At 41.6% G+C, this 13279-nt stretch overlaps 1 protein-coding gene across 3 annotated transcripts in view; it reads left to right on the top strand.

Moving 5' to 3' along the window:
- LOC109961475 (methylated-DNA--protein-cysteine methyltransferase) overlaps positions 1-12689 on the top strand; it is a 21754-nt gene extending 9065 nt beyond the window's left edge. For all 3 annotated transcript variants that reach the window (XM_020602312.1, XM_020602330.1, XM_020602320.1), the window contains 3 exons: positions 4951-5111; positions 9485-9624; positions 12539-12689. In XM_020602312.1, coding sequence (XP_020457968.1) covers positions 4951-5111; positions 9485-9624; positions 12539-12667 — 430 coding nt within the window. In that variant the 3' untranslated portion in view covers positions 12668-12689. The remainder of the gene's footprint in view (positions 1-4950; positions 5112-9484; positions 9625-12538) is intronic.
- The last annotated feature ends 590 nt before the right edge of the window (positions 12690-13279 follow it).

Below are 13279 nucleotides of genomic sequence, written 5' to 3'. Positions count from 1 at the left end.
CTCTCCTCTCTCTCCCTATGCTTCTATATGCCACCATTACACATTACTAACTTTTTGTTTCCTCTCTCCCGTAGTGTGTCCTCTCTCTCTCCCTGTACCTTTCTGCAGGTTGCCCTGGCCCTGGAGCTCTACGTCTCTGACGAGCAGTCACCAGCCACATCGACCTGATCAGTGTTTGATTGTTGTGTCTTGTTGCTTTTCTTCTTTTGTCTCTCCTCTATCCACTCACCCCAACCGGTCGAGGCAGAAGGCCGCCCACCAAGAGCCGGGGTCTGTCGGAGGTTTCTTCCGTTAAAGGGAGTTTTTCCTCCCCACTGTCGCCAAGTGCTTGCTCAAGGGGGATTTGTTAGGTTTTCCCTATGTAATAAAATTGATAACAGTAAGGTCTAGACCTTACTTTGTAAAGTGTCCTGAGATGACTTTTGTTGTGATTTGGCGCTATACAAATAAAATTTGATTTGATTTTTGCATGTTGTGAAGTGTAGTGCTCAGCTGCGTATTCATTAAGGTGCTGCTCCCACTGGCCCCTGGACCCATCTGTGCTCTATGTTTATGCCTCTGTCTCTTGAGACTGTCCCATTCGGGCTGCATGTGCCATTTCCTGTGTAAACCAACACCTGTGTAACATACTACCTGTAAACTGCCCCACACAGACGAGACACTGACATTCACTCAGACGAAAATCTGCAAATGTTGTGGTTTCTAAAGCAGAACCTCCAGGGTGAGGACGGGAGCCGAGCGAGAGCTACCTCTCACTGTAGAGATGAGGCTAAAAGCAGCTCCTGCTGTTGTATTTTTTTTAATTTTTTTATCCCCTGCTGTCGACCGGGAAGTTTTTCTGGCACGAGGGTTGTGCTAGTGTGTTTTAGAACTTGATTGGATTCTATATCTGCAACATGCAGAAGTGTACAGTGTGTGACATACTAAGGCAATATGCAGAGAGATGATTCCGCTCTGACATCTTGGAGAGGAGTACGAGTCAATTATGCCCAAGTGTTGTTCTTGCTTATCTTCCTGCGGCACCAAACAAGGATTTAGTCAAGGATTTAGGGGTGAGGGGGCGGTGGTGGGGATCATGGTAAGCGGTTCACAACAAAACACTCAAAACTCCTGGGAGCGGGCACTGATTTAAAAATAAATTACAGAAGACGAAGCGCTAACACTCAAGGGCCCTCAGCAGTGCTGGCGTACACAGGTGAAGATTAGCCTCCTCACTAATCAGAGGAACAAGGCAGTAATTTGCTCTGAACACAGACAGTAATTAGGACTTGGTGACACTGGATTCCCATAATGCCTTTGTGCTTGACGTGGTCAAATTTTGACAGAGGCTATCCATGCAGGGTCACTGTCCCCCCCAGTCTCTCGGCCCTCTTCAGTTGAGGCTCTAAAAGGTCCCTGCAGTTACAGGGGATCCCTAATGTACTTTATGCCTCCCTCACTGGCTCCTTACCATTCGGGTAATTGGAATCTCTTACTGTGGCACTTGAGAATAGAGGCTAAAAACGCTATTTGAAACTGCTCAGTAGTCTGTTGTAGATAAACATTGCTGCGGTGGGGTGTGGATACACTACATAATGGAGTAAGAGTTAAGGCTCTGGTAATACATGTCTTCACTGACTCCTGTGGCTAGCCAGTTGGGAGAAGACCTAATTGTTGTGTGCTTTGCTGCCTACTCTGCAGTATTTTACCACCACCTTTATGTATTGGATTGAGTGTTGCAGCCTCTTTGGTGGACATTCGCTAATAAGAGTTGCTGGATATCTAGAGAGCAGTTTATCCGGCCCAGTTGTTTTTAGTTTGAAACAGCGGAGCACAAAACGCATGCCCCACACAGCAGAGCAGGAAGCATTCCTTACAGCTTACCACTCCAAAAGCTCTCGACTGTAGTGTTGCGGCAGCTAGATAGGCATCTGAATGATCTTCAAATGGTTGAACGAGCTGCATTGAACAAGTGGCTTACAATTGTATCACAGCCTTTGGCTCAGAGACCATCAGGATCTTGACATTCATAGAGACATGTTGTATTTTTTCCCCCCTTTTTAGACAGTCATTTTAGGCTTTTTTCATGCTCTCTTGAGTCTTTGACGTCTGCGAGTTAAGTATCTGCAGCTATAAGGCTGAGGAAAATATTGGACTACTCTTGGCCTTTTCTATTTCATCCTCTGACCCGCCATGTTACCCATGATCGGTGAAGGAGAACTCTGGCAGGCTGTGTCAAAAGTGACAGCCAATCGAGTCAGGATGAGCACCATCACGCTTCACAGGATGGAGGCTTGAGTTCTGAGTTTTTCCCCTTTTTGTGCAATATACTATTACACCCTTCGCCAGATTCCTTTCAGTTAGATCCTGTGGTTAACCTGTTTTCATTCTTACATCCACAGCTAATAGAAAAAGTCTTTCTGAAGTCTTGTGTGACTAGAGAAACAAAATATGCCAAAGCAAATTGACAAATTTAATGTTCTCTTCTTTTATTCCCTCTCTCTCTCTTTTGTCTCCTTTGATTGTTTCTTCCAGGTTGAATGAAATAACCTTCAACATTATATAAATGCCCAATTCATTCTTTATATTAGAGTTGGAAAATAGGTAGAACTCCAAATGACTCCCCACTTTACACAGCAATGATTTATGGTAATTGGAAATTGATTGTGACAGGAGCACAATATTAGAAATTTTCTCAAATCAAAATCTTCTATCAAGGGAAATATTCTTTTATAGTGCAGCAGGTTCTGGCTAGTTTGGAATTACTTTCTTATTTCCTTACCTGTGATGAAACAGTAAACGCCTGAAAGACACTTAAAAAAGATTTTAACTAGTCAAAAGGTAATAATTATTCATTGAATTGTTTATTCAAGGTTAAAACACTTGTTAAACGCTGATATTGAAGTAGTGTCTATAATCACCACTAATGATAATTCTTAGTTTTTATACAGGGGAGTGCAGTTGCTTTAAGACAATGTAAGGATTGCTTCTCCTTTGAGTTTCTTTGTAATTAATCTAACATTTATTACACATCTGTAATCTCTCATTTGAAGGTTATAGTTTCTAATGTGCCAACCTGGACTCTACAAAAATCACATGTTGCTGCATGTTTTGTAACTCAGTGAAATGTTGCCATCGCAGGAGAGCTACTGCCCACATGTTCTTTAAAAAACAATCCCCTATCGCAGCTAGAGGTGACAGACTTCAGTTCAACTGATGTTGTTCCACTTTTATTTATTTATTTTGGTGTTGTTTACCAGCCATGACATGTACTGCATTGCATTAACTTTTACTACTGTCAACGTTGTATCACTCGGAACACCTTTAGAAGCAGGCACATCCATAACGGAGGGCTGAGGGGAGAGGAAAATTAGCCGCGGTGACAAGTCTGAAGTGTGAGTTGGAGGTCAAAGGTGGCAAGCCTTAAGCAAAGGTGCTCTAGCCTTTGTCCAGTAGATTGTAAGGGCCTGCAGGTCCAACAGGAACATTTCCACACACAATATCCCCGAGCTGTTGGGTGGGTGGTGGGGAGCTAAAAGAGCTGGAGTGGGAGGATAGAGAAAAAAAAATTGGGAGGGGGGATAGGGGCTGAGGAGGGAGAGCTGGGGGATGGAGGGGAGGGATAGAAAGGAGAGACAATGACAAGTAGGGGCTGGCTGGGCACTCACCCATGCCGACAGAGATTGCCATGAGCCATGGCCATTGTTTGAACAGGTCTCAGTACAGGACCCGCCGGTGGGTTTCTGAGTTCTCACCACTCAACTATAAACTGCTGTGTGGTTTATTTAGAAACGAGAGTATTTACACCTTTTACTGTATTTACACCCACTGTTAAACGGCACCCAGGAGATTTTCATCATACAGCCACAAACAAGCAGGCAGAGCAGTTCTCTGAAAACTGACCTACTCAGTCATAACACTCCAGTAAACCTCAGCTTCACATGTCCAATATAAAAACGCTGCTCAAACTGTGACCTGCAGAAGTGTAAAAACACTTTAGGGCCGTGTTGTTACGGCGGGCAGGAAAGAGACGGTCTGTGTGTTTAACAAAGTAAATGTCTATTATTAATACCATACAGGATAAGCCAATTTTGAAAAAGGGGCACTTAAATGGTGAAATTATTTATTTATAAGTCCTGTACACCAGTTAATGGAATTGGCGGACTGTTTTAGATCCACAACACAGCTTGAGGTCCACTTTGCAGTAATGCACATGCTAAGAGAGGAACTTCCCAGTAGGGTCTTTAAGTGTCAAATATGGGTCAGTCTGCTTGCATTGACCTGGGGGGTGGTCAGCCACGGAGGGAAATTCAGCTGTTAAGTGATGCCAACTCAACCATCGGCAAATTCCTCCAAGCATCTACTCATGCTAAGATGCATGTCCAAGTGCATTGCTTTGCTGGCCAGCACCGCTCTGGCCAAAAAATCCATTTATTCTTGTCATGAACTATAAACCAGACCCAAGCACAGCTGAAACTGCAGTTAATGCTGTGCTCTTAACTTTTTCCAATAGCTGCTGCAAGACTTTTGAAAACAGTTTTTTAGAGACCGTTCTGCTTTCTTTAACTTGTTTGAAATGAACTGTTAGCGCTTTTCCTTATGAACTGACAGTGTTTTCTTTCATACTCTATCCTGCTGCACTTCATATAAATGTATATATTTACTGTAACAAATGTCTGGATTACTGTCTGTATATTTTCTTGAGCTTCTTTCTGTTTTTCGTGGCTCTGATGCTTGTCATATCCCAGTGATAGGAGCAACGCTGAAGCCTATGACTTTAGGTTTTAAACGTGTCTTGATTTACAACTTTACTTTCTTTCAGCAAATTATGTCATCTTGTGTCTGTGTCACCCGTGGCATGTTATTACACTCTTGTGACATATTTTAGCACTGTTCAACCAAGAACTGGGTGTTATGATTGCTCCTCTGATCCCCGCCTCACCTCCCCACACTGCCTTATATCCCTCACAGGAGCAGCAAGGCCCCCCTGAGCTGTGTGGTCAACGATAGCCTGGCAGAAACGAGCCACGAGTTGCAGCGCTGCGTTGAATGGCTCCAGGCGTACTTCAGTGAGCCACAGACCGCTGGGAGTCTCCCGCTCCCTGCCTTTCACCACCCCGCCCTGCAAGGAGGTCTGTCATGGATAAATATTTGCAGAGCCATGACTGGGATCAGGCTTTCACTCTTAATTGTCAGTTACATCACTTACACTCACTGGCTCACTGTGTTATAATGAAGTATTTTATGGCTGAGAGAGAGAGAGAGAGAGAGAGAGAGAGAGAGAGAGCAAGCATTGAAAAGCAAGTGAGTGGGTGAGCGAAAGAGAGAGAACAGAACACAGAGCTGTAACTTGGTTCAGTAATCTGTGGCAGCTCTTACTACGCGTGTTAGTCTTGGCAAGCTTTTCCATGATTCTTGGCACATTCTTTGAAACTGATCGAATTCCACTCTTGACATTTTCAGACAGGAAGCTTTTTTTTTTTTAATGAGAACATGTGAATGGTGGTAAAGTTTGAATGAGCTTATTGTTGGCTTGACCAGTCACCTAGGGCGAGTAAAATGAAAGCACCCCAAAAATGGACAATTAGTGTCCTTTCAAGTGGTAGCTGTGACTGCTGAGCGAATGACTGAGCGTGCCGATGGGGAAAAAAATGAGGAATTAATTATCCCTGGCAATTTTTGTTTTGAGGAAACAAACAATACTCAAAGCCTGACGACTCATTTTTGAAATCATAAACTTATCATGCTCATGCTGTTTTCAAAACAATTACAAGCTATTTCTTTGTCACACTGAAACACTCATTGCATTTTAACTTAAAGATTTTCAGAAGCACTCATTTAGACCCAGAAGCACACCTACACACAAAAGAAATAACTCTAATATATGCATTTACCAATTGTGGCTCTCTTCCCCTGCAATCAGGCCTTAGCTGCTCTCTAATTTCATGCAGATCTGCAGTGCTTGAGTGATGGCATTTTCAATGAGCAGGTACTCCATCGAGACCCTGTATACAGCTATGAGTCCCACGCTCCCGCAAAGGCAATGCAGAAATACATCAGGACCAATTACGATATCAACTTTCAGTGTGATTCCCTTTGCCACCAAGTGCTTGTGTACCAGCCCCAGGCTCTTTCAAATCGCATCTCATCTGAAGTCTTTGGGGTTTTAATTAAATTTCAGGATAGATGGAATTCTTCATTAGTACCTGATCTGAATAGGTGATTGTGCTGTGTTCCACCTCTCTCCCACGCCTGTTGTTTTGGGGCTCAGTAAATACAGGGTTTAGGCTTAGATTGCTCTCAGAAGTCAAAACCATAGGCCATGCCGGTATAAAAATGTTAAATGTGAGCATCAAGAGTATTTGTCTTTTGAGGAAGGAAGATAGGAGGTTTTTTTTTTTTGCTTGTTGATTAACAAATATTATGGATTACTTACTGCGATACAAATTCCTGCTTGATTTAGTCATGCAGCCGCTGCCTGCCTGGGAAAAATATACAAGTTTAATCAGGTCATTACAATCTGTGACAACCAACTTTTGTTTGCTCAGTTATCTTGTGGGAGAACCTGAACGCGACAGCACTCTCGCAGCACTTGTCATGTAATATTGAGTTGTGACCTTCACTTGAAGTGTTGCCATGTTTATTTACACATTTCTGACAAAACAAGCCACTTTTCATATTAGCTGTCACGATATACGTGAGCAACAGAGGTGACATGAAAGGAGACATGAGGTGCAGTTTTCTATACTGTCTGACTGTCATGTGCAACATCACACACCAGTTCGGTCGACTGGGGTGGAGGAAGTGTGAGCGCGCATGTCGTGCTCAGTGAGCATGTGTACGGTATGTTTGTGTGTGCGTGCACTCGCATTTGCCTGAAAAACTCAGGCACTATCGTGGGTTCTTAAAATGATGCATATTCTTATCTCATTAATTATACATCCATATGTAACAGACGAGAGGATCTTAGTCTCGGTAAGCGGCAAAGGGAATGTGCAGGGAGGGGGCCAGGCAAAGGGGGGAAGGGCGCTCTTCAAAGCCCAAATGACTGTGTTCCTGCAGGAGTCTGAACCTCCCTCTGTGCACAGCGCAGGGTGAGATGAGACACTCACCAGGACTCGCCCCTGTGATGTGGAGAGGAATTAGGGAAATGAATGTTTTCAGAATATCGAATAATCAGAGAATCATCAGCACTCCGTCAGCCTTCAAAAGTATGGATCCCTCAAGACTCAAGAGACACTTTGACTGGGAGTCAAAGTCTTCCCTCCCATTAGACACAAAGGATAATGAGGTAGCTGCATTTCTACTGTTGTCTTTTTATTCTCACTGCCATGTATGAGGTGACTGTCAGCTGGAAGTCATCTCTCCAAATCTATCATTAGCAGGGCTGATGGAATTCAATTTATTGTTTTCTTATTTTGTTTTCAAGTTGCTCCCATACAGAATATTATGAGCAAATCAATCATATGCCAATACCTTTGTATTCACTAGGTCTGTTCGATTTTACTCTGGGTCAATCTGTCTATGCCTCTGCAGTGGCCCTATCACCTGGCCTCATAGCAGGTAATGACCTGTGACATAATTATGGGATGTCTGTAAACATGTAAGTGGTTCCTCTCAACTTTTATTTAAACAATTGACATCACTGTGCCCCAATCTAAAGAGGGTCCTGACCCCAGACACACCGTATTAGGCTCTTTATGAAGTATGGGGCTAGGGGACCGTGCTCCAAATCATTGCTGGTCACCTCAAGTGACCTGCATGAAGTCTCTGTCACTAACACTGATGAGGGCAAAGTTCTTTAACCTCTTCATCGGCAGATAAAAGCACAGACGCTCGGTTTTGTCCAGCAACTGTTAGAGATGTGAAACCTTCCAGGTGAAACAGCTGCTCAGGGTTTGTAAAAGGTTTAAACAGCCTTGCAGCTTGTTGCTCAGTCGGCATGTAGGCGAAAGTGCTCAGCAGCGACTGCTGGCATGACACTGACTTTGGTTGTTTGTCAATAACATTTTCATCAGCAAGGATTTGTCATAGCCATAGTCTGGGCAAGCTGTCATCTACCCACCAGTGACAAAGCGATATCAATATATACCATGCACATCATGAGACCAAATCCAAGCTATATCAGGGAGGAGAGTGCATAAAAGAAATTTCAGGGGTGTATCTTATCTCCTCATAACATTAAGTCTGTCTGCGTAAGAGCCCGTCATCTCGGTGACAGCGTGATTATTACCTGAAAAATTATTAAACAGTACCTACGGGCCTTGTTCAAGACAAAGAACTCACATGGGTGCACATCAATCAAATGTATCCCCTTTAGGTTTTACACTTATTCCCCCCAGTTTAGGCAAATTGCCTTGTTCGCATGGCTTTGTGTTGCGGAGAGTGACTATAAGGTAGAGAGGGAGCCTGGGGAGCAAAGGATGTTCACTCTGTAGAAGAGAGACAGGGGTGTGACATGTTTTCACACAATGCCAATTTAGAGGGATTTCTCATAGATCACTTGTCATGTGCTCTCTTAGACCATATAAATGAGAGAGAATGGGAGATCACTAATTGAATTTTTATGACTGAGTACATGTATATACTAGAAGAATTTCACCCCCTCTTGATAACGAGACTATTGTTCCCCATCTTGTTCTGTGCACACACACAAAAAAAAGTAAAAGTGTTCACTTGCTTTGTAAGCTCGGTGCATCAGTGTCTTAAGGTTTTGAGATGCTTCACATATTTTCTCATCATCTTTAGCAATCAGAGCTAGGCAAACATGCCTCTCAGTCACTGCCTGGTAAGCCAGAAAAAAAGATAATGCTACTGCTAAAGTGCTAATGAAATCAAAGCTGTTAATGTGGTCGGTTAAGCTGCGGATGATTTGAAGAATTCCGCCATTTAAGTGAAGATGATATAATGAATCTACTCTGAATAGAAAGCAATTAAAAGGACAAATTGGTCTGATTAACCTCAAAGTCATCCCACTGCCACAAATGGTGAGCAACATTCAAATTATTATTATTAAAAATCTGGAGCAGATTTGCAGTCTTTTTGGCCTCTCTTAATCCTTTTAAATGAAGGAGCGAACTTTTTTAATTTTAGCTGTGACCTTTCAAAGTATAACCTAGATTTTTGCTGCCATAGATATAATTTTCTCACATCAGCTACTCTAACATGTTAATACTAGTTCTAAGGTCAAATTGAGTGACTTCTATGCATTAAGTTGTATAATGAGAATTGTAAAGGAAAAAAGGGACTCACACCGAGCCCCTTTGAAGAAGAGTTAGACCTCAAACAGGGATAAAAGCATTAAGTGGTTCAAAATGCAGCGTCTCAAACTTTTGATTTCAATTCAAAACACTGGTTTATTTGAACAGAGTACAATCCATGATGTACTAAACCATTGTTGAAATCAGCCTCAGTCAGTTGTCTTGAGTTTGATTCATTATTGAGCGCTTGTCTCTTTCTCTGTTGCCTCTCACGTTTCTGCTATCTCCTCTGCTTTGTGGCCAAGATGCATTCACTAGCCGCGTGTTGCACGTACTTCTGAGGGATGTGAAGTTTGGAGAGACCGTCTCATATAAACGCCTCGCTGAGATGGCGGGAAACCCCAGAGCGGTGAGGGCAGTGGGAGGGGCCATGAGGAGGAACCCGGTGAGTGCAGATAACATTGACTGACAGGCTTCTCTCTTACTAACTTTATATAGTCAAATAGGAAAAAAGATTGTGTTGTATTTGCTTTTAGTGGTTATTGCATCTGAAGCTGTGTGTTGACAAATGGTCCAACAGTAAAGCTGCCTATAGTCAAAGGTTAATTAGTAATTTTATAAGGTTATTAACTGAGGAATTTGATAAGTAGTACTGTGACGTAATTGATAGTATTAAATTCAAAACTGCAACAACTGGAATATTGTTAAAGCTTTATACAGTTTGTCATTTTTTGTCATCTTTAATTGGTTTGAGTCACTTTTTCAGGCACAGGTTCCAGTGATCCTGTGACTGCAGCTTGTAAAAGATGAGGATTTGCTGCTTTCTCATTGTCGACATAAAAGCTTTTGGTTTAGGACTTTTGGCTGTAAAGAACAAGACATTTATAATCATCACCTTGGAAACTGTGACTGACAATTCTCACTGTTTTCTATGGTTTTATAGCCTTACTCTATAAAACATCCGAATTAAATTGATCAGTCAGGAAAATAAATGTCAGTTGATTTTAAAAATAAATCAGCAGTTGCCGCTCTACATAAATATTCTTAAATAGTGGATGATGTGAAATAATCATACATGAGTTGCAGTAGATTTAAAGGTTTTACATCAGTGTCTTATCTTGTAGTTGAAAATTAAAGTTTGGAATAAGTTTAAATGAATGAATTGAATAAATAAACAAATATAGAAACGAATGAATAGATAAAAATGTCATTCTGTGTACAGTTAAACATATGACTAAATAATCACTGAAAATAAAAAGTGATAACATATAGAAGAGAGGCCTTTAAAAACAAGTTCTATAAGCTGCAGGAGCTTTCCCTGATGTAGGATATGCAATCCAAACTGTAGGTGTGATGGTGAAATAAACGCCCCCTTTGAGAAAGGCTATGAAGTGAAGCTCTACCTGCTGCATGATTTTAAGCCCACACCTTTTGCTCCTCTTCACTGTAGATGTTTGCTGCAAATTTCCATGTCTTGTAGGAAACCTGGCCCACATCATTTTGCCCATGAATCCACTGTGTACAAAATGGAGGGCTAGAGGGCAAGTGGTGTGTCTTCTTTTGATCAAACCCTTTGATCAAAGCCCGTTTAGCTCTGCCCGTGTAGTGCTGTGGGCACCACCGGTGTGCTCCGTGAGGCAGAGAACACTTCTTGTACAGAAATGCAGCCAGTGAGATGTTCTCCCTCACTCCCTCGTATGTGACTTGTGTACATCCTTATCTTATTACTGTTTTTTTTTTTCTGATGGCATTTTGTAACTAAACTATAGAAGTAATTTGTAAAGACAGAAAGCAGTTTATAACAGAAAAAATACAGATAAACCAAAAGAATAAATTTTTGTTTTTGATGCTATGCGGTACTTTCTCTGTACACTTTCTTTATATGTTACATTAGCCAATGGCATTGCTTCTGGATGGCTGCATACTACTTCTCACTCTCGTGTTTTACAGACATTTCTTTCGTCAGGGAGGCTGCGAGCCTGAGCCCTCAGCTCCTGAAACAGATCCAGAGTCAGATTGTCAGTGTCAATTACTTGTCAGTAGTGCTGCCCCACTCGGGCTTCAGCTGTGAAAAGCTCAGTGTGCTCAATCGATCCTTGCCTCTCTGTGGCACTTCTACTTCACCAGGATTTGAGTATTGATAAGCCTGGTGTAGTGCTCTTTTCCCTCCAAGTGAAGAAGCAGAGCCGAAGGCCTTTAGGGTACCCTGCTCTGCCTCCAAACCCGGGGAACAATATTGATCCGAATACTCGAGCAGTATTTCTCTGTCTGCAAGGTTAATCTGGGGCTCTGAAAGTTTTATTGCTGTTGATATGGGAGCGGGTTTAATGATGGATTTGAACTGAAACACACTGCATGTCTAACTTTTATATAAAAGGCTTGAGGTGCAGCCATCAAGCCAGGATAACTTGGCTAATTGGAGAAATACAGTCACAATGGTTGTGATGGTTTTATGTTTAGTGTAACAAGAACACCGTGAAGGCAGTATTAAGAATATTCCTAAAGAAATATTCAGTCCAACCATTGCCATTCTTCTTGTACTGAATTCACAACTATCGAAGTGTTTTAGACTTGCTTGTTTAATCTTTCTCCAGCCATTTAGTTTACAAAGAACTTGGGACCCCCCTGGCAGTCATCTGCAACAAGAGTAAACGCTCCACCGACTTCCTCCTTTTAATGATCACAGGGTTATCAGATCCTAATGTTGACACCCTCTCGATTGAATATTCATCCTGCTGGTGTTTTTGCCCATTAATTTTTGATTGCTTCTTTGCTTTACACTATTAAAGAGTAAAAAACATTTATACCCAAAGACTGAACCATCACCCTGAATGTGAATTTGTGCAGGATCAAACCAGACACTTTTTGTGCAGCGCTTTGTTTTCATGCAGTGCATGAATATAAAAAGCCCCCCAAAAAAGTGCAGATTCATATTTTCTGCACGTTGGTTACTTTTAAGTCCCACTGTTTTTGTGGTAAATCAGAGATTCTTTCATACATAATACATATCTACTATCAACACCTCCAACTGGTGTGTTGCTGTGACGATGTCAACTGTAGAATAAGAAGGCAGTTGATTTTGAAAGCTCCAAATTATATATCTCTTTATACAAATATTAGGTTTACACTAAGGCACAGTTTTTTGTTAACAGACATTATTTTCAAAGTTTAAAATGTGCATTTGGAAAATATGCTTTTTTAAAACTTTCTTAATGAGCTTATAAAGTGGCAAAACAAAGCAAAAAGCAAGTGTATTTAAAGTTTCCCTTTGCATGTAAAAAGTGTTCTTGCATAATAATTGCAAAGGTTGTTTAGGTTTATCTCCTCAGAGCTGAATTCCTGTCTCTGTTGTCAGCCAGGTTCCTCTCCTCATCCCCTGCCACCGAGTCATTTCTAGCAATGGACAGAGTGGGCCGTACATGAGCGGCAAGGGCGACCATCTCAAACAATGGCTTCTCACCCATGAGAGGCAGAGAGGGGAAGGCTAAAGCATGACAGAGGCCAAGTGTCCTCCACCAAATTTTTTTTTTTTTTTTTTTTTAAAGAACACAAAATAGGGCCATAAAGTTTTAGCGTGCTTGGCACATACTGTGGAACAACTGGAGCTACTGGTAAATATTCAGTTTAAACTCCTTTTTTTGCAAATCTAATAATAGAGATGGTGCATAGTTAATGTGATATGGAGTTGTTGCAGAATTAGAATGTACAAAAATAACTTAAACAGAGAACAGTAGGAATTACAAACATATGCTCCCGTGGGTCTCCACTGCGTTTGCCAGATAGTGCTGGAATGGTTTTTCTAAAGAATTATTATTCCCTTAAAAATATGTCTCTTGCATTGTTGTTGTTGTTGTTTTCCTAAGCAGAATTAGTCTTTGTACCTCTCGTTGGTTTTTTTAATTTCCTGCCAAGTGAATGCTTTGTTCAACATCCAGTGATAAAGGCTCTGAATTTTCCTGCTACAAAGCTTTGTAGTGAAGCATTTGTTTTGTCTTCATTTAGATGTCGTTGTTTGCTCAAGCCTTATAATCCACCTAGAGTGGAGATGTCTTATGCATTATATAGAGCACTTTTGTTACATTAGACATGTTTAAATAAAT

Source organism: Monopterus albus, unplaced genomic scaffold (genome assembly GCF_001952655.1).
Source record: "Monopterus albus unplaced genomic scaffold, M_albus_1.0 scaffold3.1, whole genome shotgun sequence".
NCBI classification, from domain to species: Eukaryota; Metazoa; Chordata; class Actinopteri; order Synbranchiformes; family Synbranchidae; genus Monopterus; species Monopterus albus.
This window is presented reverse-complemented; position numbering and strand designations above follow the sequence as displayed.